Genomic DNA, 26,148 nt, shown 5'->3' on the forward strand with positions numbered 1-26,148 from the left:
CCTTACCAAACATTTGAATGAAGTTAATTTAGATACCGGTTTTATTATGGCATAAAAAAGGGGAAAAATGATGAGGGAGTTTTACTGCCCTAGCCCTACTCTTTTTTTTTTTTTTTTTTTTTTTAAAATTTTTAATTTATATTTTTTTTAAGGCTGCAAATAGTTAAAATAAAATAACTTTTGATATATAGTTTTAGAATATTCAAGTGTGTCTAAGATTAAGATAAAGTGCAATACCTAATGTAATTGGTAATTGATATGAATGGTTAAGATTTAAAGTTGCTTTTTGCAACTTTAAATCTCAACTATTAAATATAAAAAATAAGTAAAAGTAAAAAAAAAAAAAAAATGTTGTGAGAGGGTGGGGGGTTAATTGCTCGGCGTAATTACATCCGAATGTATATATATGTTATGTACAAATGAAGTAACTAGTTATTTGTGCATTTCCTTCCAAAGCATTGCCTCCTCTAGCTTTTCAGCCGCATCTTAATCCCTTTACCTAACACAAAAACCTCCATTACACTTGTAGGCAAACAAAACCTTGATGTACACAGTACACCCCACTGGTGTAGCTCCATTGTGCTCCAAGTAACTACTTTGTTCACCTCCCTTCAAAGCATTGCCTTTATCTTTATCATCCCCATATATAATCCCTTACCAAACACCAAAACCTCCATTAATACACTACAGCTAGGACAATCAAGACAAGATGTACACCACTTGGAACTGGTTCCTTGGTGTTCTTCACCTTGTCACATGGGGTTCAAGTTCAACCCTCCTAACCATCTATGCCATGCCACCACAATCCCCAGTTCAATGCAGCACAACTGGTGGCTGCACCCTCTACAATTCCTATGGTGTATGGGGAGACAGAAAGGATTGCCATGCCCCAAATGTCACATACCCAACAACCGAACAAGAGCTCCGGTCAGTCGTGGCCTATGCCAATCAAAATAAACTCAAGGTGAAAGTTGTGACCAAGTTTTCACATACCATACCAAAATTGGCCTGCCCCACATCAAATTCCGAAGCATCATTACTTGTCAGTACTGAAAAATATAACTCCAACATAGTAGTTGACAAGGACAATTTGGTTGTCACGGTTGATGCCGGAGTAGGATTACGTGAAATGATTGATAAAGTGGAAGAAGCTGGACTGAGTTTAGTGGCGGCCCCGTATTGGGAGGGTGTGAGTGTGGGAGGACTTATTAGCACTGGGGCACATGGAAGCTCATGGTGGGGAAAGGGAGGGGCTGTTCATGATTATGTTATTGGCCTTAGTCTTATTGTTCCTGCTAGACCATCTGAAGGATATTCCAAAATTATCAGATTAGAAGCACAAGATCCACTCCTTAATGCAGCTAAAGTATCATTGGGATTGTTGGGAGTTATCTCTAAGGTAAGAACCAATATACATCCTATCATTTGGATCTGGATCTGGATCTTATTCTGTGAAATATATTTTATTCTTATATATATTGGAGATAGTCCTCAAATTTAGATCCCATGTATATCATGAAAATTCCTTTGGAGTTTTTTTTTTTTAATTTTTTTTTAATTTTTTTATTTTTAAATTTTTAAATTTATTTTTATTTTTATTTTTAATGTGTGTGTATATATATGTATATGTATGTATATGAATGTATTTTATTTCTTTGGAGCAAAGCTTGAAATAATTATCTATATGTCAAAATCATGATTTTAAAGACATCGGTTATATCATCTGAAAATAATAAAAAAATTGGATCAAAATTTTATTAAAGACGCGGGTATAAATCCACCAACCAGTTGTACTCATGAAACGTGACCATGTCAGTGCTCATATATATATATATATATATATATATTTTTTTTTTTTTTTCCTTTCATAAGAATTATACTAAGCAATGTGTTCATGCTGAACCCTACAAATTTTATTGAATCAAAATTTGATAATGATCAATAACAGGTGAAGCTCTCACTAGAGAGAGGATTCAAAAGAAGCGTAACCTATAATTTCACGAACGATGATCATTTTGAAGACGTATTCATGGACCATGCAAAGAAGTATGAATTCGCAGATATAACTTGGTATCCATCAAAGAAAACTGCAGTGTACAGATATGATGAAAGAGTTCCCTTAAACGTTTCTGGAGATGGGGTTTATGACTTCATTGGGTTTCAGTCCAATTTAATAATGATCTCCAAATCAATTAGAGCAACAGGTAATTTGATCTCTTTTACTTCACAGTCTATATCATGGTTTATATCATAAATTTTTGTCCGCATATCTACATAGTTGTACATAATAAAAATATAGACTAAGTTGTAAAAATGCAGAGAAAACATTTGAGAATACCAGGGACGTGAAAGGTAAATGCACTCTAGCAACTACTACTGTGGCTGCCAAGAAATTAGTGAGTAATGGGTTAAAGAATGGCCTAATCTTCACTGGTTATCCAGTAATAGGTCAACAGGGAAAAATACAAACCTCAGGTTCATGTTTCTATTCATCAAGCTCGTTTAGTACATGTGCTTGGGACCCAAGAATTAATGGGCTCTTCTTTTATGAGACAACAGCAATATTCGCAGCTCCAAAGTTTGGAGACTTTATCCGTGATGTGAAAAAATTGAGAGACCTAAACCCAGAGAATTTTTGTGGGGTGGATGTCTATAATGGATTTCTAATACGTTTCATTAAGGCTTCTGGGGCATATCTTGGCCAATCTGAGGATTCTGTTGTGGTTGATTTCAATTATTATCGTGCTAGTGAGGCTTCAACACCAAGACTAAACCAAGATGTTTGGGAAGAAGTGGAGCAAATGGCATTCTTTAAGTATGGGGCTAAGCCACACTGGGCTAAAAATAGGAACCTAGCATTCTTAGACGTGCAGCACAAGTATCCAAATTTTAATAGGTTTATTGCTGCAAGAAAACAATTGGACCCTCAAAACATGTTTTCAAGTGAATGGTCAGATGAGATACTATTTGGGAAGGAAGCTGCAAATAAAGGTGATGGGTGTGCCTTAGAGGGACAGTGCATATGTTCCGAAGACCGGCATTGCAGCCCAGAAAATGGATATTTCTGCAAACAAGGTCTTGTTTACAAAGAAGCTAGAGTTTGTAGGTATTCACATTCCTTAAGTGATAATGAATATTTCTACGGAATTCGATATTAAACAATTTCATTTTTTGTAACCCCTCCCCTCTCAATAAAATAAACTTAGTCTGCACGATTAATATGAAAAGCAAGTTTGATTTCTAGCACCTATTTTTGTGTTCAATGGATCACTGATAACAAACCATTGTTCCATTAACAATCCAATCGAGAAGCTTCGAAAAAGAAATTAGTTCACTCATCACTATAAATCACTAGCATTAAGGAAAAACAAAAATAACATAAAAAATGCCATATCTGTGTCATGAGCAAGCTAATAGTTATCCACTGACAATTTTATAGCGCTAGCTTATTTTGCTTTGTTGGTGAATAAATCTATGGTTGCTGCTTCTGCTCATGCTAAAATTTGGTGATTTAGTCTTTAATTTGTAACTATTATCTTGATCGATCTGTAAACATTTAACATGTTTATAAATCTATGTCAATAGTAAACAAGGTTTTGGGACATCATATTACGTACGCTTCAGGTAACTTTTTTTTTTTTTTTTTTTTTTTTTTTTGGGCTTTAAAGATTATTAGGGCTCTATATTATTAAATCGCCGCCATTTATAGATTGGCTTAAAAGTTTGATAAAGTAGTCTAAACAACATAGGCGGCATCCATTATTATAAGTTAGATTCTTAATATGATTAATATATAACCATATAAATATTCTGTAAAAGTAGCAAATTGGTGGCCTTCCTGGGGTCTAAATACTCCACTATCTTTAGGTTGAATCTCTAGCCTCCCAAAGCATGGGTAGAGTGGGAGACCATTTCATATGTAAAATTTAGTCCATAAATTTTACTTCCATGTTTTCTTTGTCAGTATTTACAAGTAGTGATAATCGATCCACTGCACTGAAATATATTTTTAAAATACCTATTATTATATATAATTAGAATTGACTTCTTTAATTAATGTGCACATTTTCATACTTTACCCTATTATATATTTAGTATGTTGCAGTTTGTAAGTCGATTACAAAGTTTTGTTATGCAATGTACTTTTGTTGAGTTGAGTTCAAAATTACAAAAAGTTGTAATTCTTTAAAATATTATACAACTCAATAACTTTTAATTACTAATAATTTGTTAATCAAGTTCACGATTCAATAATTTATCCTTTGTATGCTTATCAATTAGGCTAATTTTTGTTTCAATTTGATATTGTTAACTATCCAATTTGAAAAATTAATTATTTAGTATATTTATAAAACATTAAAAAACTATAAATTTTTTATTTTTTTTTGGATGAGGTGGTTGTTGTTCTTCAATTATTTGGATATTTCACAAATATGATGAGAATTTAGAAATTATGTAATTCAACAGAGGGTTATGTATATAAAGATTAACAAGACATCTTGGGTCCAATCTTTACTTAAAAATATATAAACATTTAAGTGTTTGATTATGATTTTTTTTTTTCAAAATATTTTGCACACTTCCAATTCCAAGTTCCAATCATATGGCATGAATTGGAGCAAGTTTCTTTCCTCTCTCATCTCTCATTTATGATTTACCAATGAGAAATCGAGTTATATATATGTATCCTGATGAGTGCTTACATGGGTTTCACTTTCAGTTGTAGCTATATTGCCTCACGTCACCTCTGAAAGGAACATAGATATCATGAGTCTCGTCGGTCTTAAACTATCAAGATAAGCTTATGGAGTAAATATTAGTAGTCATCACTCATAAATTTCGGTAAATCTTGGTAGAATCAACTTTATATATTTTTTTATTTGACATTTCGCACGTAGAATTAAATAGAACAAAAAGAAAATTCTCTAAACCCCATAGGTTATTATTATTATTATTATTTTTGGAATAATTGATAATTTGATAGTTATTTGTCATTTAATGGGAAAAATAAATAAATAAATAAAAGAGAACTGGGTCAATAATTTTACAAAATCCCAATTTAACGAGGCCTCCGATAGAACCAAGAAAAACAGCCCAAAGGGTCAATTAACCAAGATGCTCTAAGATGAACATGGGAATTAAAATAGGAGCAAAACTTTAATATAAAAAAAAGGGTCAATCTTGGCCTGATTCTTAAGTACTCTAGAGACTGTTGATCCTTGTAAACTAGCCTCCCTCCTCAACCCCACTTCTCATTACTTTGATGTTACGTATAGGAGCAATTAAGCAAACCTAACTCTTGCGGCACAGTAAAGGAACCAGAACCAACAGTACTGTCCATACGCTGTACTTGTCAGCTCAATTTAGCCAGAAAAATCAGTGCCCCACCACCAGAAAACCCAGAGCACAGTATGGTCTACGTGTGGGGGCACGTATAGATTAACTATCACAATTAGCAGCAAATTGAGTATATTTAGTTGGAGCTAGCTGTCCCTTCCTAAACACTGACAATTCAATTAACTTGAAAAATGTGTCATAAATTCGGTCTCCCAAGTTGAATCCACCAAACTTCGTGACGTTTTCGGGGTAGTTATAGTTTTTGCCGGTGTTGGATGTAACCATAGCATATCTCTTGGTGCACGATGCTAGCTGGTTTATTAGGGTGGTCTCTGGAGGTGGCATATGAGGAAAGCAGGTTAATTATTAGGAAGTGGCTAGCTAGTACGTACGTGGATATATCTATGGTCATGTAGGTGAAAAGGCCACGGGGTTAGAGAATAGTGAGTTTATGTTTAATCTTGTCATTCTTGTGCTTGCTTGATCAATGATCAATCTGGCTGTGTTGTCAAATGAAGCATGTTTCAATAACAGTTACAGCAGCATTTGAGCCGCCCGCAGGAGAGTCAGTAACTTTTCCTATTACTGATGAGGATGGAAGAAACTAGCTAGCCATTTCTAGAGACAGTAACCTATTTCATATACATATATATGACATGGGTACCCTATAAATATAATAGGTTATTCTTTAAAATTAAATATGCTTTCAATATATATAGTTCTACATATATTAAGAATATATATTTATATTAAGGATAAATATTTATAAAACAACTTATCTTTTAATTTCTACCAAAAAAAAAAAACTTATCTTTTAATTATATTGATCATAATTAATATCTTTTGAAGATCTTAAATCAATACTTTCTGTTTTCAAATAAATTATAGATTGCATAATATTATAAATATATTTTTTAGAAGTTACGATACATATAATACATAAGTTAATGTTAGCTCATTTAAGTAATAAATATCAATTTTCTGTGCCCAAATATATACAAGCCAATATAGAAGAGGGGAAAAAGCACAATAATAAAAGCTTGAAGTAAAGCTATTTTTTTGGGTAATGGATGACAAAATAATAGAGGTCCCAAACTCTACAGGAAAACCTTAGCATCTTCTTTTGGCAAAAGGACAAGAACTCCAAACATCTTTACATCCTTACTTCTCTTTACTTCTTTGAATGCAAAATAAAAGAGGGCATTTGTTTTTGTAAAAAAAAAAAAAAGATGAACCTTTGTTAAAGACATTTATTATCTATTTTTAAACAATTTTGCTATATAAACATAACTTGTTCCACAATTTATTAAAATAAAAAATTGTGAATAGTAGGCAATCGCTCTTATATGTATGAATTCATCATTGATATTATTTTTATTTTTCATCACTATAACATGTTAGTAAGTTGTGAAATAAGTTGTTTAGCTAAACTTATCTAATAAAAAGCATATTCTTTAAAAGTACTTTTTATTTATTATTATTAAGGTACACATTGTCATTTAAATGATTGTAGCAAAAAGTGAGAAATGACATGTTAATCATTTAAATGATGGTAGTATTTAAAAAAAAAAAAAAAAAAAAAAAAAAAAAAAAAAAACTTAAGGGTCTTTATGTAATCGACATATTTGTTAAATTTATTACAAGAAAGTATGGTGAATTGTGAAGAGGGTGGCATATACCCCTACTGGCTTGAGGGTCATGTTATTATGAAGCGATAGGTATCCTATATATGTACTATGTACTAAAAGATATATATATATATATATATGTAATATTAACTCTCTATATATGTGTGATTCATATTTATTGAGAGTGTGATATTGTACCTATTCATTGTACAAGATACCACTTGGTTATGAAGTGTTTCTCTGTAGGTTATTAATAATAATTAAAGAGACAGAAGTGTCAATATGGGAGCAATTCAGCTGCAGCTGGAGAATCTGCTAGGGTATGGATATAGATTTTAGCACATTTGGGTACTGAATGATAGGGATTGGAATTGATTGCTGAGGTTGTTTCTAACATGCAATAGGGAGGAAATTCAAAGAAAGCTAACTATCTTTTACTGTGTTTGGTGAATGTTCTCCTTTCTATCTTTTTATGGTAGATCTGTGGGTTTGCGGTTTGCCCTTACAAAATCAATGCACCTGAATTTAAAAAAAGTGTCCTCACAAAAAGCCAAAAGAAAGGATTACTATTAAATATTCAATCTATTTGTATTTAACTAATGTTGAGGACGATTACAATAGTTATTGAGTTCTTATACACAGAAATGATAGAATGATGATGTGCTCGAGTGTATTTTGGATATATACCTTATTATATGGCTTTAGTTTCACATGGCTAAGTGTGCAGAGCTCTCTACCCAATAAGGGAGATTAAACCTAAATTAACTTTGCCAGCTTGACTGGTTATATATAATGGTTCGACCTTTTCTGCAGGTCCAGGTTTACAAAAACCAGAATGATCTGTGGGATTGTCAAGTATGTTGAATTGTTCTTTAATATCTTATATTAACAAATGCAAATGAAAAGTCTGAGGTTTATATTTGTTTTCAAAAATCAATGGGTTGGTTTCAATTTCATGTATATTTAAAACATGAAGTTTTCAGATCACTATTTGGACGTATAAGCTTACCTGGGACAGGAAACTACAAGACAGTCCAAATTTTTCAACCAAAATATGAGAGGCCATAGTTAGTAATATATTTAATTTACCATTTCAAGTAAATGAAGGAGAAGATATTGATTATATTCTCCTTCATTCACTTGGTTAAAAAGAAGAGGAAAATAACAAGTAAAGTTCTTTATTGTCTCATATATATAATTTAAATGGTTCAAATGATTTGATTTTTGTTATAAAATATAACATATATTTACATAGTATATGATATCAAGATATACTCATCCGAATTATAGAAAAATCTTAATAGATCAAAGAAACGATTCAGAATTATAATAAAAAGAAGAAGAAGAAGAAAGTGTTAGTGTTAATAATAAATAGTAGAACTTGAAACTAATTAAAAAGAACAATTTTAATAATTTTATTATCACTCATATTAACAGACATTGGCAAATAAAAAATTGTATTGCCAATAAGAACATTAAAATTTGTCAATAGTTGAAGTTTATTTGTAAAATATAGTTTGGAAGATGTGCATTTTTATTTGTATGATAAACAAGAGTTTAGAAACAATACAAACATACGTATAATATATATATATTATGGATATTTTATATATATACTAATTAAGTGTGAGACTAAATAGCATACTTCTATATATATACGAAAGATGAATAAAACCCAAGTTTTTTTGTTTTTATTTTCCCCTCTTCTAGTTAATACTTCAAATGTTATTGCACAAAAGGGAGGATCCATCTTCATCTTCAGGTTCCGCTAGAACAAAAGCGAGGATATCTGAGATGGGGATGACTCCAACCTGGTTACAAGAGAGAATCCATTTTGCTACCAAATGGGCAACACAATTTAATTGTCTACAAAGTACAAACATGGAAAAGTGAAATAATCCAGAAAAGACTGATTCAAATCCAAGTTGAAATCATGGACAAAACAAACATAAATGAAGAGAATGTGCAAAAAGGAAGACAAAAAAGCAACATGGTCCTATTACAGCATCTAGAGTGGGTTTTGATGTATCTTTTTCTTTTGAAAATTCATTTATTGAAAGGTGGTTAATGCATAGTTGTAACTTGTAAGTAGTAACTAAAAAAAAATTCAAAGTGAGATTTTTATAAAAATTATACATAAATAAATAAACTAAAAAACTAAAAGATAAAGATCTTCTAGAACTACATACACTTAACAAGCCAAATTGTTGTAATCAGAAATATAAAATATAATAGTAAATATATTAATTCATGTCCTTATGACCAAACCGGTTTGACTTTGGAAGTTTTAACATGTTTTTTGAAAAAAAAAAATGCACGCAATTATATAGCTCCATATAGTTCTTGAGAACCAATTTATTTCATTCTCTCTTATATATATATATATTTCCTTTATCTTATTCCCTTCAGGCACTTTTGGACTTCCCGTGCAAATAGAATCTGTGGAGTGAAATTTCAAAGCATTTGAAGGGAAAAGTTAAGGGATGGTGCCACTGTTTATCTTCTCTTTTTTTTTTTTTTCTACCTTTTCTTGGAATTCTTTCCTGAACAGAAGTGGCCACACACACTACAGCGATGGGACAATTTTAAAATGTTCAATTCATATTTTTTACCTTTTCTTTCCTGAACAAAAGTGGCCGCCACTACCATCTTAGACAATTTTAAATTTCTCATATTTAAACATGTAGAAAGACAAACTAGTTTGTTTGTTTGAAAGCATAACGACAAGGGAAAAAAAGAAGTCTGCGGTATTAAATTTAATTTGAACCCAATTGAACTCTTTATGAGATGAATCTTGTACAGTTTTTTTGGATAAATCAGATGAATCTTGTATAGTAACCGTGCTAAGTTCATTAACTGTATGAAAATTTGAGAGAATATCAAGAATTAATTTTTATTTTTTTATAATTTGATAGTTAGGAGAGAGAAAATTTGAACTATAAATGTTTTTGTTAGAAACATCAGGGAGTATGAATTGATCAGGTACAAGACTCTTGATAAGGTAGCAATTGTCTGTCTCTTAAAGTAAATGGAATATTAATTTTTAAAATGGTTACCTAAATTATGGCAATGTGTAAATATCCATCCAATATTAATTTTTAGTAACTGCAAACACCGTAATAATGGCAATAAAGAAAACAATAGCAACCACAATATCACTGCTATATATGATCCAATTATACTGCAATTACACTTTGCCACAACTTATACGTGTCAACTTATAATTGGATTACATCAATTATCCATAAATCTACCATTGGTATTTAGTAAAAACTAATCCAATCACCACTTAATATACATGCAAGAGTTGATGAAAATTGTGTGTCCGTAGGCAAGGCAATAACAAAGTCAAAACCTTGGTAGTCTTGGTTTCAGTGGCTACTCAAGCAGAAAGTATAGGATCAAATTGGGTCTCTTTCCCGTGTCCGCAAACTAGGAAAATAGGTAAAGCATAGGCTATATTTTTTTACCATTTAACTCTATTCTATATACAGAAATCTCAAGTATGAACAAAATTGATATCAAATAAAATGATCATATATCCATTAAAATTGTACTTTTCTTATCACAAAACTATCTTCAAACACAGCATGCTGACGGTTGAAAGGAGCTAAATATACAAGTTTCAGTAAACATAGAAGAATCACATTAAAGTATACACAAGACAATCTTGTTTGTGATATCTTATAAAGTCGTATTCCCAACTCACTCCAATAAAAGCAACACATTCTCTTTCAACTTAGTTTTCGCGCTATATAAATTACAACAGAAAGTAATAACAACGCAACAAGAACTTATTGATGAGTGATGACACCCCCTTGGGGTTATCCTGATACACACATCCAAGTACTACACTATCTAATGCCCTGTTCTTTGTTTCCACTACTACTTCTTGGTCATTGACAGGGCATGGGTTGAAACAAAAATGCATATGAGCCCCTCCTAAATCTAAAAGGGCGATTTTGATGATTATACATAACCTTGTGACCATGAAACCAGCATAAAACATCTGATACAGTGATGAACTTGCAGAGAATGTGGGTATATGTACGTATATACAGGCCTTAACTTGCACCAGCATGGATTTTGCAGCTCTGATTTGGACATAGAAAATGCCAAAGACAACCTTAAGTCAAAGTATCAGAGTTCCTAAATCAAAACTCTCAACTGCTGCAAAAAGCATGAGTGGCATTTGCAGTCTGATCCTCAAAAGATATTCTCAATTTGCAGCAGCTGGCAGGAAATTTAAGACTTCACCTGCTGGAATTTAAATATTAGAAAGTTAAAAAAGAAACTACAATCATTAATGTTTAGACAAACTATTTAATGAAGAGAAATATATAATAAGAGGTTCTGAAGTATTACTAACAGTATGAATTTCAGGAACTGTCACAGAATTCAATGTTGTACACGTTCTTTGATAGTAGTCTGCTTAGGATTCCTATGTCTCTTGCGCCCAACCAAATTATATACAGAATGCCTGCTTTGAGGAGTCGCCTTTTCAAATTTTAGGTCCTCACCTCTAATCATGTATCGATTTCCTGGCACTGGTTTGCTAAAATCAGCTGGATTTTGATTGATACCACAAATTTCAGACCTTTTTGGATGTTGGGTTGAATTTTCCATCCCATGATATTGCTTGGTAAAAACTGTAGAATCGGATGCACCAAGGACTCTTTTCTGCACACTAGCAACAGGAATAGCTCCAAGATCTGTGCCTAAACTAGCGTTGGGAAATACCAAATTTTCTGATCTACGACCTCTGCTCTGTGTGGGTGATTTAGAAAATTTTCTTTTGTCTTTGTTTTGAGTCTTCAAGGCAACTTGACCTGTAAAATTAGTAGCCCTTTGGAAACCCTTATCATTCTGAAATGAAGTAGATGCACCAACTGTTGGAGTGCAATGAAAACAACCATGGGACTTCTCTGAAAAGTGATTTTTACTGCAATAGTCAGATGATGCGTGTTTTATGGAATCCATGGTCTTATATGCACCAATCTCAATTCTGGAAAACTCCTTAGAATTATGATCATGAGGAAAGGAAGGTCTCTTTGGGAACTTTGATGTTCCACCCATATTGAAGGTAGGACCTGATCGCATCCCTGCATCCATGAGGCTGAGCAAATGCATGGCTGGTATGGTTTCATTAGAATATATATCTAACGACCCCATCAAATTTTGGGGAAGCCCAATTCCATTGTGTTTGCAAGCTAAAGGGTACTCTGCATTATTCCTGCCAAAAGTTTCAGAACCAAAGCTCATATTGTGCTCAAGGCTGGGAGCATTTAGATTCAAAAACTTCAGATCATGATCACTTTTCAATGTTTTCATATTCCCCTTATGCAGTGAACTGGGAAACTGTGAAAGCATATCTATGTTAGTAGACTGAGCTACACCCTTTTGAGGCATGTTATATCCAAAGGGAATTTGATTAGGAATCATGGGTGGCCAAAGATGAACTGCTGCTTCAGTCTGATTTGGAGCTGTCTGCTGTTGTGTATTACATCCTCCCAAGGCTTGCAAAGTAGCATGAGAAGGCCCATGCCCCACCATACCTCCATTCCATTTGCAATTCTGACCACGACTATGTGTGCTAGAACTGGTAGCAGAAAATGGGACTCCACTGGATTGGTTCTTTTGGGACTGAGCAAAAGTCCTAAACTCTTTAGGGTTCTGAAATTGATCCAGGTGGCTCACATTCAAGTGGTTTCTATCAATAGGAGAAAAGTAATCAACTGCCTTTTGTTTGGGGGGTCCCACATTTTTGTCTGTTGTGATTACACCATTCCTCGCATTTCTAGCCTGTGATATTCGCTTGTGAGTAAGTTCCTCCTGTAACCTCAACTCCCCATTGCCATAAGTATTATTAGCAGAATCCATCATCTGACCATTTCCTGTATTATTGGTTGTTTCTGACAGGCGTTTCTTATTGTCAGCATCATGAAGACACCTCTCATATTGATTTTTTGCCATGAGTTCAACAATTTCCATGGGTATGTCATCTAGAGTTCCCTGCTCAGACACCTTGTCAGCTTTTTTGTCACTATGTTTCTTATCAACTGCTGAATGTTCCTGAGCTTTACTAGTTTTGGAAATGTTGCTTGCACCAGAATAACCCTGTAAAAAGAAAAATTATTTTCTCCAAACAAGGTATACTCTGAAGCACTTCATCATATCATTTATAGACAAAAAGATGAACAGAAAGACCAGAAACTTGAGAAGCATTTCTGAGAAAAACCATGCGAACCACATAATTAGGAGATTTATAGGCCATTTACAGGAAAAAATTATTGCATAAAATGATCCTATATATAACCAAAAACATTGCTATATATGCCATATCATGAACTCTAGAAGAGAATGGGTAACCATCTATGCGTGGATATGGAAATATAATGTGTGTGTGTGTGTGTGTGTATTTGGAGACAACCAAAACATGCAAAGTCTTAAAAGATGTATGGACTGATCTACATGCTAATTTATAAATGAAAAAATTGAGGTTGGCACTCAGCTAACATATTTAAATACCTCCACTACAACATATAAGACCAAACTCAACTGAGGTAATGACAATTAGAACAGAACACAAAATATTGATGCTCTCTCTTTATGATTAGTTAAGTATGAAACTCATAGGAGTTTCCAATTAGGTGAATTTCCTTCACTTCACAGGGAAAAGAAAAAGGGAAAAAGTATTTTCCTAACATATAATGTGGTATAAAATATCTTTGTTACTAATTAGTAATTATGTATGATTACAAAGACAATGAGCAAATACACTTCCAAACAGACACCAATATTAGAATTTATACTTATTTCTTCTTTATTTATGGTCTACCCCATTTTCAACTTCTTGAGGTGAAGTATATGTAGCAGGCCTACTTCAACTACCCAAATGGTTCTTTTAAGCTCTTGAGGCAAGGAAAAAAGTTGGTCCCTGCTCGAGAATGAGAGCTGAAAACTCTTCATTGACTGAGTTGCTGAGTTTAGTCCTGTAAGGTTCTATTGAATTAAGCAAGAGATGGCTCAATCATTGAACAGAAGAGAACAGCTGCAACAGCTGAGAAAGTTTCTTTTGATAGATAGATGGATAGAGGGACAAGGGGTTGGTTTGACAATGCTTGAGATCAATTTGATGGGCCTTCACTCATGGAAAGACTGGCCCCAATAGCAAACTAAGCTCTTTACATTGCATTTAAATAATGCCATACTCAAGTCAGGATTCTTGATTTTCTTTTTCTAAATGTTCATAGGAGGTAAAAAGAACATCTTCTGACTCAAGAAGCCTAAACTAATTATTAGCGCAAAACTCCCAAAGAATGGTGACCAGATATTCAGACTTGAAAGTGATTGTGGACCAGAAAAGAAGTTGATTCATGACCCAATTGCAGCTAGAAACGACTCAACCAGAGAAATGAATTGTACGAATAAAAGGGAGAGATAATTATGTGTACACACACACACCAACATCACAGCAAAAACCCACCCACATTGTAATGAAACAATCCTAATAGTGAGAAGAAAGAAAGACTTGTACCATTTGGTGAATTTGAGAACATCCCCCAGCCTCAACCCCATAGGTGCAGTTATGCATCTCATTCAGGAATGGTATTCTAAAAGTGGTTATCTTGCTCTTGACTTCACAATTTACTCCTTTTCCAGAAAAGGCATCTGTAGGAGATTTAGAAGGAACACTTGACTCTCCAACACTGTTAATTTCCATACGTTTCCTCAAAACCTGATCTACTCTGGGAGTGCCCTCTTGCCAAGGCGACAAGAATGGTGGCCCACCTTCAACCCGACGAATAAATTCTGTTTCATATCTTGGTATATCCAAAAAGCTATTAAGTGAAAGATGTAGCCCTTTTTCAGTGGATGAATCTTGCACAGATTGAAATGGAGTTATAGATCCAGTTTGCATAATATCTATATTTTTCCGTGTAATTGGACTATTTCTGAGCATGCTGTCAGTCAAAGGAAAAAGAGCAGCTTCACCTCCATCCACTTGTGGGTTCTTGTTTTTCTTTTTGCACATTTTAGGCTTCTTTTCCGTTCTTAGAGGAACAAAAGGAAAAGTGTCCATTTCTCTGCCTGCAAATGCATCATGGGCTAATCTGAAAGAAACAGTATCAATAGCATTGCTCTTACTCGTATTTCCAATTTTATCCTGAATTCCTTTTTGCACATTTGCTTGGGGCAGTGCTAATGACAAATCAGCACCAACATCTTGCATCTTCTTATTCTTCTTCTTGCCTACAGTCAGATTTCGATCAGTTTTTAAACCTATTTCAGCAAATGCATCCTCAGATTCATTACCCACAATTGCATCAGTTGTCTCTGCATCTCCCTTCCATGTCTGAGCTTTTTTATTCAAATTATTTGAAGAGGTTATTTCTGGAGGTCTCCACTCTTCATCCTGAGCCAACTTCCTTTTCCTATTCTGAATCACAGCCCTTTTAACATTTCCTTGGATTGCCACATGCCCTTGGGGAATGGAAAGTGTATCTAACCCTCCAGATGCATTGGGGATTCCATTGGATGGAGGATTATCTGTCTCAATGTGATCGCTCTTTGCATCACTATTTTTACCCAACAATTCAGTCAGCAGACGCACCTTTGGAGTTTTTCTACGGAGCAAACCACTTGACTTATCTAGATGATGGTCCGGAAGATCATCGCCAACCATAGTATCAGCATTTTCAGATGCTTCATAATCACACTCATCTAAGTCCAGAGAAGGGTTTCCTGTTGTATGACTCTTGACAGCATTAGGTGCCTCATCAACCATACTGCCAAACCCAACAATCTGACAAGCTTTTGTTAGCTCTATGTGTTGATCAACTGGAGAAGTTTGTGTTCCTGTCTGACAATGTTCAGCAGAATCATTAACTATGCATTTGAGATTCCTATCAGCAAGCTCAATGTCAGCGACTACATGACTCCCACAGCCTGGCTCATAAAATTCAATAGATCCATTGCAGTTTGGAGCCACTGTTTCAGAAAGAAGCATTATTGTTGTGATAAATATGTAATGTAAATATTTACCGCATGGTTTGCAATTCATAGTAAAATTACCTGCTTCATTTGCATTGCCTCTTTGTATCATTCTTGAATTAACTTCTGGTGCAGCACTTGTTAATTTGGGAATTTCCTTATTGACATTATCTTCTGTACCAGTGTCATTCCCTGGAAAAAACATAGTAAATGAGCCAAACACTAAATAGTATATAAACTTCAATAGAACTGAGCTGGATTGATGTGTACCAATAAAAGTGTTGTTTGCAAGTTCAACTTTCTTTTCTTTCTTATCACTACTTAATAAAAGATGGTTGTCATTGCTCAATTTGGTAGAAGTATTGGCATCAACTGATCTTCCATCAAGAACTAGCTTGGGAGCTTGCTGGAAACCTGGGAGAAGCACAGCAGCACTGCCCAGGGATGATACATGGGAACAAGTGCTACTGGATCTACATTTAGTACTACAACAATTCAAGACTGTTCCATCATCTTTTGCAGCACCTTTACTAGCAACCTCACGTAGACAATTTTGGCAACGCCACCATCTGAATTTTGGAACATCTAAAGGGGGAAGAAAAGATGTTTGCTCCTCAGACTCAGTCTGGTCACCCTCTAAAGAAAATGGATAACATCTCTTCCAATCTTTTTTGTGAATCTCAGCAACATACCCACTACATCCAAATGCACGAATTTTATAAGGAAAACTTGTAAAGAAAATCCAGAAGCCAACCTTTACTACACTTTTTTTTTTAATATGTGTGTGTGTATATATTATAATCATTCACTATATATAACAAATAGGATACATCTGATAACCACCCCCCCTCCCCAACAAAACCCAAAAAAAAAAAAAAAAAAAGACTTTAAATTTTTTTCAAATATCATTTCTGTAGGACTAGCAACTTAGTAGTCTGTCAATCAAGTTCCTGATGATACTCCATGCCACTAATTAAAATAAAAAAATTTATTTATTTTTCTCTCCAAGAAATGATAACATAGTTCAATTGAGATGACAATTACAAGACCTACATGATTCTCAAATTTGGTTCTCATAAACTGCATATTGAAGCTTGAGATAGCCATTGATAAGTTCTTTAAAGAGCTAAAAGAAAAGTGAGTTTAACATTCTATATGAGCAAGGAAGCAACACCTCAGTAGCATAACAACCATGCCAACCACATGATTCTTGTAAGAAAAAAATCCCCCCACTCAAAAAAAAAAAACCAACAACAACTCACCACACATACAATTACAATAGAACTGGTATTGAATCATTGCCACATATCTGTAAAATTAAAACAAATCAGAAAGACTATTACATGATTAGGGAAAAGGCTTACCGTATAGAAAAATGCTCACACTTTCCAGCATCACTCTTATCCTTAGCACTAACAAGATCTATAGATATCGAGTCAATCTGAATAAACGGCCCATCTGACTTGGAGACAGTATTAACATTGCTCTTACAATGATTCTCCTCCACCACAATACTCCTCTCCATGTTAGCAAATAATACCACAGCATGCAAATACACTATTTCCTGCACCCCCTAAAAAAAAAGCAACTCAGTAGCATCATTATCTCGTGCTAAAATTACAATTTATTGGTAATAAAAGCAATAGACTTGAACGCAATTTTAATTTCCATAGTCATTCACAATATCTTAAGCAAAGTCCCAAAGAAACATGTTAGGGTTTAGCACACCCACAAAGAGATCAAAAGTGAAGACAAAAATTTTATTGTCAAAATTGTTATAGAATGCTTGAGAAGGTAAACAAACTCTATATAAAGTCATTTCACACATAAGATAACAACCCTCAAGCAATATACAAGTACATAAAGTACTTGGGTAATAAATTTAAAACCCTAGTTTTCCATAAAATAACAAACATAAAGATGTTTGCAGCCTCTAATTCCATTCTCAAACAATCCAACAAATCAAGTATCTAAACCAATCCACACAAGGTTCAAAGCAACCCATAAATCAATACCCATATAAATAAAAAGGCACACATTAGGGTTTTGTCCTTATAAAACTTAGATATATCCCCACACATTGAGAAAAAGTTGAGTCAATGTCCCAATAGATATATAACACTAATTAACACAAACCGACCTCTAGTTTCTCAAATCAAATAACAAAAGCATGAACTTAATTAAACTCACAAATAAAACTTTATAGTATTTAATTGCTCACCAATTCAAAAGCCACTGAATAGTTATAACAGCTTGTTGTACAAAAAATCAATCAAATAACACATGAAAATAGTACAAAAGCGTTCAAATTCATCCCCAAAACAAAACCCAGATAGGAAAACACAAAGTAAAGGCTGGACTTGACGTACTAAACGCAGTGAAATGACCTAAATATCTTAAAGAACCCAACTTGGCGTTACCCAAAACCAAAAAAAAAAAAAAAAAAAACTGAGAGCGATCAACACCGAGCCAAACAAGGACCAGGAAACCAAAATCAGCAGAAAGTAATTGAAGCATCAAAATTCACCTTGTGAACTCAATCGACGAGTGCCCAGAGACGACGTCTTATTGTTTTAGCTCCGATTCTCCACGGCGAGTCGAGGAAATGGTACTAAAAGAGAGAGAAGTTGGAGGAGATAACGAGTGGCTCAGCTGTGAGGTGGGATTCGAAGCCTCGCTGAGTACAATTTGAGTGCGAACTTTGGAGAAACCCTAGAGAGAGAAAAAGTGTGAGAGAGGTTTTCGATTCTTCACACAGAGAGAGAGAGAGAGAGAGAGAGAGAGAGTTTTTATCTATTGCCCTTGAAATGAGGTTTTGTTGTATTAAAAATCATCTATGGCATATGCTATATATCATAGACCATGTCATAGGGATACACATACATAAACAAAAAGTAAATATAGGGAGGAGAGAGACAGAGATAGAGAAAGAGAGAGAGATGAGTTGGCCAATAGAAGAGGGACAAGTGGCAGGAAGGTGCGGTTCTTATCACAAACCATTATGGTGTGTGTGAGACAGACAGGAAAGGAAACCCTAGAGTATAACAGTTAAAAAACTACTTAAATTACTATGAAAAAAATATTCTAGTCAATGTGTCTTCCATATAATCACATAATGTCTATAATTTTACGCGTGTTGTCCATATATTTTAGTAAGAATCTATTTGGATCTAATGATTTTGTACATTAGATTCATTGGAATGCATAATGTGTCAAACATCTGTTATATGTTCAAATTTCAACAAATTCAATGTCCAAGAATAATAGACCTATCTTTCCCTCCAATTCTTACCTTCTAAAATACGATCACATTTAACCTACATAATGGAATGGATGATATGTAAAAACGATGTATGTTAATGAGTATATTATAATAATAAATGTTTATTTGAGAATAACCTATATAATTTTTTGATGAAAATTTGTTGCGGAATAAAAAGTAAAAGTAAAATAATATAAGTGGAAAACTCGCAAAAGACCCTCTCGTAAACAATAAGAAAAAAAATAACAGAGGTGGCTTATAATGAAGATTGAAACGCACATCAATTACTATATTAATTAATTAAAATAAAAAGAAAAGAAAAGAATAAGGTAAGTACAAAAGTTAAGTACCAGTCATTTTACTGTTGTGTTCCTAGCCCTACGCGTTGTTTACACGCTCTGTTAGGCGGACGGTCATTTTTTTATTTGTGCCTGTCGTGTCAAGTAGGGCTAAAGATGCTCATGCCTTTGCACATAAACGGCTCCTGATTGGAGCGTGTATTACACGTACTACTTCAGAGGGTGGTAGTTGATAGCGAAGTTTGAAACCCTAGGTTCCTCTTGAGAGTAATGAGGATGGAATGGTATCTAACCCTAGCACTTTAGAAAATATTTAACCCTAACGCTGTGAATTGTGAATAGTAAATTGAGGTATAAGAATTAAGGGGTTAACTATTTATTTGCACAAAGCAATTTTTTAGTTGCAACCAATGAAGGTTTAAAATAATCATTCCCTTTCTTCCTCATATTATTATTTTATTTTATTTTCCATTACCATTGTTAAGGTTGTGTGAGAATTACCTAGCTATTACCATGGGGGAAAAATCAGTCTGTGTTTTTTTTAGTCAGGCACAGTAGCTTTGTGTACAGTTATATATATGGGAGTGCCAGTTCAGATTACTTTGGACTTTGTACAAAACCAAGGGCGATATGCAAATCCATATATGGGTTCCCTTTTACCAAAATGTCATTGTTTTTCTTTTCAGCCAAAAAAACAATGATACTAACATGTGGGGGGAAATTATTTTACTTGAAAATAAAATAGAAATGAACAATGGTTGTACAGTTAATGTTAGTTTTTAGTACAAACTCTGTAATTTGTAGAATTGATACTTATAATATATGATAAAAGTAATGATATATATGCAAACAAATAGTAATTTACACAATGTACGCGTGTCGTGACATATATATTTTTTCCCTAGAGCAAAAATGGCCACAAAAAGCACACCCCACAGTCAATTTAAGTAGATTAAATGGATACAACAAAATCTACCTTTTGCTGTATAAAACAAAAGCCATTACAGCTTATAATTACGTGAAAGCCTAGAAAGTTTTACTTGGGTCTCTCTTCTTCTCTAAGAGCTACTTTTACTTTACATTACTACATCCGTGGGTCACTGACCCAATGAGATCTTTGTTGATTTTTCTTTGTTTTTTTTTTTTTTTAGGAGAGCAGTGATCTGTGTTGAATTTCATAATGAAATGAGACACATATCTTAAAATTGAAAGGGTACCTCACTCTTCCTGTGGAGCTAGAGGGCCCCTTTGATATTTTTCTCTGTCATTGCGCATTCTAGGTCCAAAAGATCCTATCAAATTCAAAGAAATGTTAAGTAGTTAGTGAATTTTCTTCCATGATCCTAGATCCTTGTCGCCTCTGGAAATTTTCTAAAGTTGATGTTTACAATTATCTGTACACGAAAAGGAGGGTCGATGTTACCATCATGACTAGCTAGGCAAAAATATTTGAAAAGTATTAATGGAGAATAAATTTGGAGAAAGGAGAATTTAGTTTATTTTATCCAAGTAGTTAGTGTGTAATTAACGATGATTTATGTGTGATGCATGCCTTAATATGGGTTTTTTTTTTTATGATGTATCTCTCATTTCATATGCAAAATCATTACAATTTGCTAATGGTTCAAATTTTTTGTAGAGGAGTTGGGGTGAGTTTAGCTCAAACATATTTCCATTCGTTTATTTGTTTATTTCTTAGGTACAACTTTTTAAAATTTCGTACATTTTTAAATACGTTTATATTTTATAAATACGGATACATACTTTAAGTACAATAGTTTATAAGAAATTTTTTTACCAAAAAAAAAAAAAGAAAAGAAAAAATTAATTTATTTTTTTGAACCATTTTTATATTTTCCATATTAATGTAATTTATTTAAACAATGACCTATGACAATAAAGAGGAACCATTACCAGTACGACAATATCAACCTATTTTATGTCGAACATTCCAAGTGAAACTCTGTCCCAGTAATGCTGGGTGTGCACTCGGAGAAAATCAACATTAATTAAAAGAATTAATGGAAGTCAAGGTCATTGATAGAACCTAGAACTTCTGAAACAACTTTAAACTTTTCTATAATTCTACGACTCTTTTAGGTTCACCCAAAAAGTACTTTTCCTTACACAAAGTTTGTGTACAATCAGCTCAGCCGAAATCACTAAATTAATTTGCCAAATAAGTCCACATCGATCATTACTTATCTAAGTGCGTATTCAGCTCTAATTAACTTGAAAAAATTTGCTTAATCAAATTGTCGTCTTGTCTTTTTTTCCAAGTTGAAATGATGCTATCATGTTAAACAGTAATGGCGAGAAACACGTGTCCAAGAAGAATATTGTACATACGTACATATTATAGATATATGGCCCATATTATTGAGAAATACATTACACACACATACATATATATATATATATATATATTGCATGTTTTTGTTAATAAAGTTTTTTTTTTTTTTTTTTTTGCATAATATTCCTCTCCAAAATCTGTATTTTTTGAACAAAACTGAGAATGAATATATAAAATGATAGTCAGTTTGATAAAGGTACCTCTTAGCATGTTTCTAGGGATGGACCCTTTGAGATCAATTATGTTGTCTCCATGCTTGTCAAACTAGCTAACCCCTTTTCTTTGTTCTTTCCTTAAAGCGTACTTAACAATATCAAATTGCATACTCCGTTTTATTATCATGAAAATTTTACCGATGACTTCAATATTTTTTTAACCCTATCCAATTAGATCACAAATGCGTGGCTTAATCAAAGTTTAAATCCTTAAACGATAAGTTCTATAGTTATAGAACTTTATTTTCTATTCTATGTTACTTTCAATCAATTTTATCAGAGTTAATAATTTGTCGTATTGGGAGGATATACGATATAATAGTACCTTTTTTTAAATACTTATTTTGAATATATTCTTATATGTAATTCCATAGGGGCAAGGGCAACAGTCTCGCACTTATTTTTCCTTATAATTAAAGTTTTATTAATTTTTTTTCTATCAAATCTTCTCATTTTAAATATTCAAATGTATTAAATTAGTTTTGTCGTTTCGTTGGGGTTAAATAGATAAAATCATTTTAAAAAGACGAAACACGCAATGCATTAGATAAGAATTCACCATATGTTTCACAACGAACCAACAGCAGTATCACTATTCTCTCATAAAATTAAAAACAAAAATAGTATCACTTCTCTACTTGAGGAAAAAGAAAGAAAACAATCTTACTAATCTCGCAAATTTCGCAACCATAGCTTAAATGGCAATCATTAACTATCATTTGTTTTACATTTTCAGATACGACTAGCAGCCTATCAGGTGGCCCTGCCACTTTCAAAGCACTTTGCAAAGTAATTTGAGGGACATATATTTTAAGCAACATTTTACTAATGAAATAAAAAGTGAGGAGACTTAAAGCTAAAGATAATAGCTAGGAATGGTTTCCCTAAAATTAAAAAATAAAAAAGAAGAAGAAAATCCGTTTGTTTGTCTTATCATGACCCCAAACATATCAAATCATCTTCAGTTAATTTAAAATCAAACATATAAAAAATTATTTGACATCATTTAAGAATTAATATATGAGCAATTTTGCACTAAGTTAAACAAAATTTTAAGAAATAAAGAAAGGTACATTTACTTATAAATAAAACTCTTGTTTTTGTTAAAAAATTTATTTCCATTACTTTTTAGTGGAGTTGTGATATACTTTTATGTTAGAATCCCCTTCTCTCTTCCTTGGGGTGTATGTGTTTGTTTCTAAAAAAAATAAAATTATTTTAATAATTTAAATATATTATTAAGTCTTTTTTAAAGTCCAACTCATAATTCAAATTTTAAAAAATGTGAAGCCAAACTCAAACCTAAACCTATTTAAAAATCTCAAACCACTTATTATTAGGGTTATATTAGGTCAAAAAGTTCACCAAATCCAACCTATTGTCATCCCTTAGAGAGAACTAATAAGGATGCAATGAAGAATAATTATTCAATATTCTGAGAGTATATCATTATGGCACTTCCAACTTTTATATAATAATGAGTCTCATTAATTACATTTATTATGATCTACCGTGAAATTAGAATTTGGGAAATTTGTATTGACAAAGCCAAGGAAATTAGTACTGACCTACCTAGCCAGCAACAAGAAAATAGTGCACATATGGCATATATGATATTAGGCAGCTTAGACCTAACTGTTTGATTGTGAGTAGGCAGCAAGATGTTGTTTCTTAATTATCTATGCAAACCTAACACTAACAGTAACGCATGCATGAAGTATATATATAAAAGATCTTGTCAAATGTCAATATACATTAATATGTCTAATTTTTTTCATACATATATCGATAGTAGAGACAAAAAAAAATTTAAACTTATATATCTTCATTAAAAACACCAAAATATATCAATAACCGACCAATTAAACTACTATGAAACACCAAAATATATCAATAACCGACCAATTAAACTACAAAATTCCTGACAATGTAATATAATACATATCTAGCATTAAACACAAGTTCACAACTGACCGTATGTTTTTCATGTTATTGGTTCAAATTAATAATAGGAGATGGACCCATATCAGTCAAGGCCTTTAGCTATTTATTGAATCATTATAACGTAATAACTGTAAGTTGGTAACTCATCCATCGAGATTCAGATTTTTGGACCCTTCTGTATGTGTTTGCATGTTTGGACTTTTGGAATTAATTAGTTAATATCGCTATTGATTTTTATTTATTTAATTTAATTTTTTTGAAGTCAGCAATAGATTCTATTATTGGGGTTTGATATTTTGTAATATATCATATATATAATTTAAAATTTTTGAAGTCACTGTTTCTTCTTTTGCGTCAACCAATAACAGTTTGGCCCTTTAATTTTTTCAGCTGCAAATATTCAACATTTATTTTAGATAACTAGCTTGTTGATATCGCCATTTGATCTATCAAGGCATGATATTTTGTAATTAATTTAATACAAGATGTAAAATTTTTGAAATGTCTTTTCATTTTTATTTATTTTTACCTACCACTAACTGTTTGGCCTTCTTTTTTGCACCTGCAAATATCAAATTATTTATTTATTTTGGCCACCCTTTTTCCTATAATGTTAAATTTGGTTTTAATTTACAAATCCTCCCACTTCTCTACCATTTTTTTTTTTTTTTTTGAGAATAACTTCTCTTCCATTATCAGCTGCAAATATCCAATTAATTAATGTTCCTAATATCTATCTATATATATATATATATATATTTATTTATTTATTTGAGAATCATGTTCCTAATATTCTTGAATTACCAGTACTGGTACGTCTATAGATTAAAAGTACTGCTTATTTCTTAATTAATGGTCCTTTTTATTATATGAGCATTAAGAACTCTCTCTAGCCTCGGTAGAACCCATCCACCCCCGGGTGGACCATCCTATTGCAAAAAGTTCCCTTAGTGTTTTATCTTATTTTGTATCTTCCCCAATATTGATACAAAATATATGCTTCCTTAGCTAATTATCATGGCATGTATACCTAATGAATTCCTATTAGAACTGACATTTCTAATAATTAGTACATAATTTCACCTATGCTTGTACTGGTTATTAAGCTTTTATGTGAGTTCCAACTAGCTCAACTGATAAAGTCTTTGATGGTTGAATAAGAGATCTGGGGTTCAATCTCTGCTTATACTAAAAACTGATTGTTGTCTTAGTCTGATGATAAAGAGCTATCATCAGGAGCAGATGCCATAAGTTAAAACTCTCTCTACCAAAAAAAAAAAAAAAACCTTTCATAAAGGTTTTTAATTTCTTCATTTCCCTTCTATAGGGATTTGTGAGAAAAGCAGTGGAGGCAATGGGATGGTGAAGGACAGGGCTTGTGTCCAATACATTATTGTACTAGACATGTTAAGATAACTAGACATATATCTGTATACTAACGTGACTAGTACAACCACTGGGCACATGCTCTTTCCTATTTCCTGTGGTGAATAAGTTCAAATTACATTATCATTCATGACAATTTATGCACATGGTGTCAGCACTAGTAGTACTACGCGATTACATATTGATGGTCTGGTTAATGTGGCAGTGGCTCTGTTAAGGTTGAGTTTGAGGTATTGGTGTTAATGTCATTATTGTGTTGGATTTTGATGGCATCGATGAAAATTTGAAAATACTTACAAGTCAACATTGGTGCTGGCTGGGTATTATAGCCAGTCTTGATTCGATCCATTTTGAATAAAGTATGGAAAAGTTTGGAGTATTGTTGGTTGTTGATGAGAATAAGTTACTTGGTGATACAGATTGTGGACATAGTTGTGTTTTGTAATTAGTATTGGCGACGATCGAGTGATGACAATTGTGTTTGGTGGAGGTGGCTGCCAAGTACTTTTGATATGGGGCAACAGTGAGGGGTTAGGTTGTGTTTGTGTTTTGAATCTTTTGATTTCAACTTGATTTTCTAAACTCAAAAATGCTTTTTGGGTACTTAACATTTGTCAATGAACCATTATTTAGCATTAGGCCATCAATTGTCTATTTGAAAAGATATATATAGCCCACTTTATTATAAAAGGCTAGTGAGTGTTTTTAATAAAGTTTTAAAAAGTGTCCA

At 32.9% G+C, this 26,148-nt stretch overlaps 2 protein-coding genes across 5 annotated transcripts; one reads left to right on the top strand and one right to left on the bottom strand.

The window, feature by feature from the left end:
- Positions 1 to 451: 451 nt before the first annotated feature.
- On the top strand, positions 452 to 3,238 carry LOC115969929 (L-gulonolactone oxidase 3). Its single transcript, XM_031089570.1, has 3 exons — positions 452 to 1,399; positions 1,949 to 2,204; positions 2,320 to 3,238. The coding sequence occupies exons 1-3, from the start codon at positions 710 to 712 to the stop codon at positions 3,156 to 3,158; spliced, it is 1,785 nt and encodes a 594-aa protein (XP_030945430.1). The 5' UTR covers positions 452 to 709; the 3' UTR covers positions 3,159 to 3,238.
- A 7,375-nt stretch (positions 3,239 to 10,613) lies between these two features.
- On the bottom strand, positions 10,614 to 18,759 carry LOC115971115 (protein EMBRYONIC FLOWER 1). Of its 4 annotated transcripts, none has more exons than XM_031090808.1 (7): positions 18,487 to 18,759; positions 17,324 to 17,523; positions 16,230 to 16,654; positions 16,041 to 16,151; positions 14,503 to 15,956; positions 11,335 to 13,082; positions 10,614 to 11,225 (listed from the first exon to the last, which is right to left on the bottom strand). In XM_031090808.1, the coding sequence occupies exons 2-6, from the start codon at positions 17,482 to 17,484 to the stop codon at positions 11,364 to 11,366; spliced, it is 3,870 nt and encodes a 1,289-aa protein (XP_030946668.1). In that variant the 5' UTR covers positions 17,485 to 17,523; positions 18,487 to 18,759; the 3' UTR covers positions 10,614 to 11,225; positions 11,335 to 11,363. The 4 variants fall into 4 exon arrangements, with proteins under 4 accessions (XP_030946668.1, XP_030946669.1, XP_030946670.1 ...); XM_031090809.1 differs by having other exon boundaries at positions 10,614 to 11,222; positions 17,324 to 17,532; XM_031090810.1 differs by having other exon boundaries at positions 10,614 to 11,222; positions 11,331 to 13,082; positions 17,324 to 17,532.
- Positions 18,760 to 26,148: the final 7,389 nt, after the last annotated feature.

This window comes from Quercus lobata, chromosome 12, assembly GCF_001633185.2.
Source record: "Quercus lobata isolate SW786 chromosome 12, ValleyOak3.0 Primary Assembly, whole genome shotgun sequence".
NCBI lineage: Eukaryota > Viridiplantae > Streptophyta > Magnoliopsida > Fagales > Fagaceae > Quercus > Quercus lobata.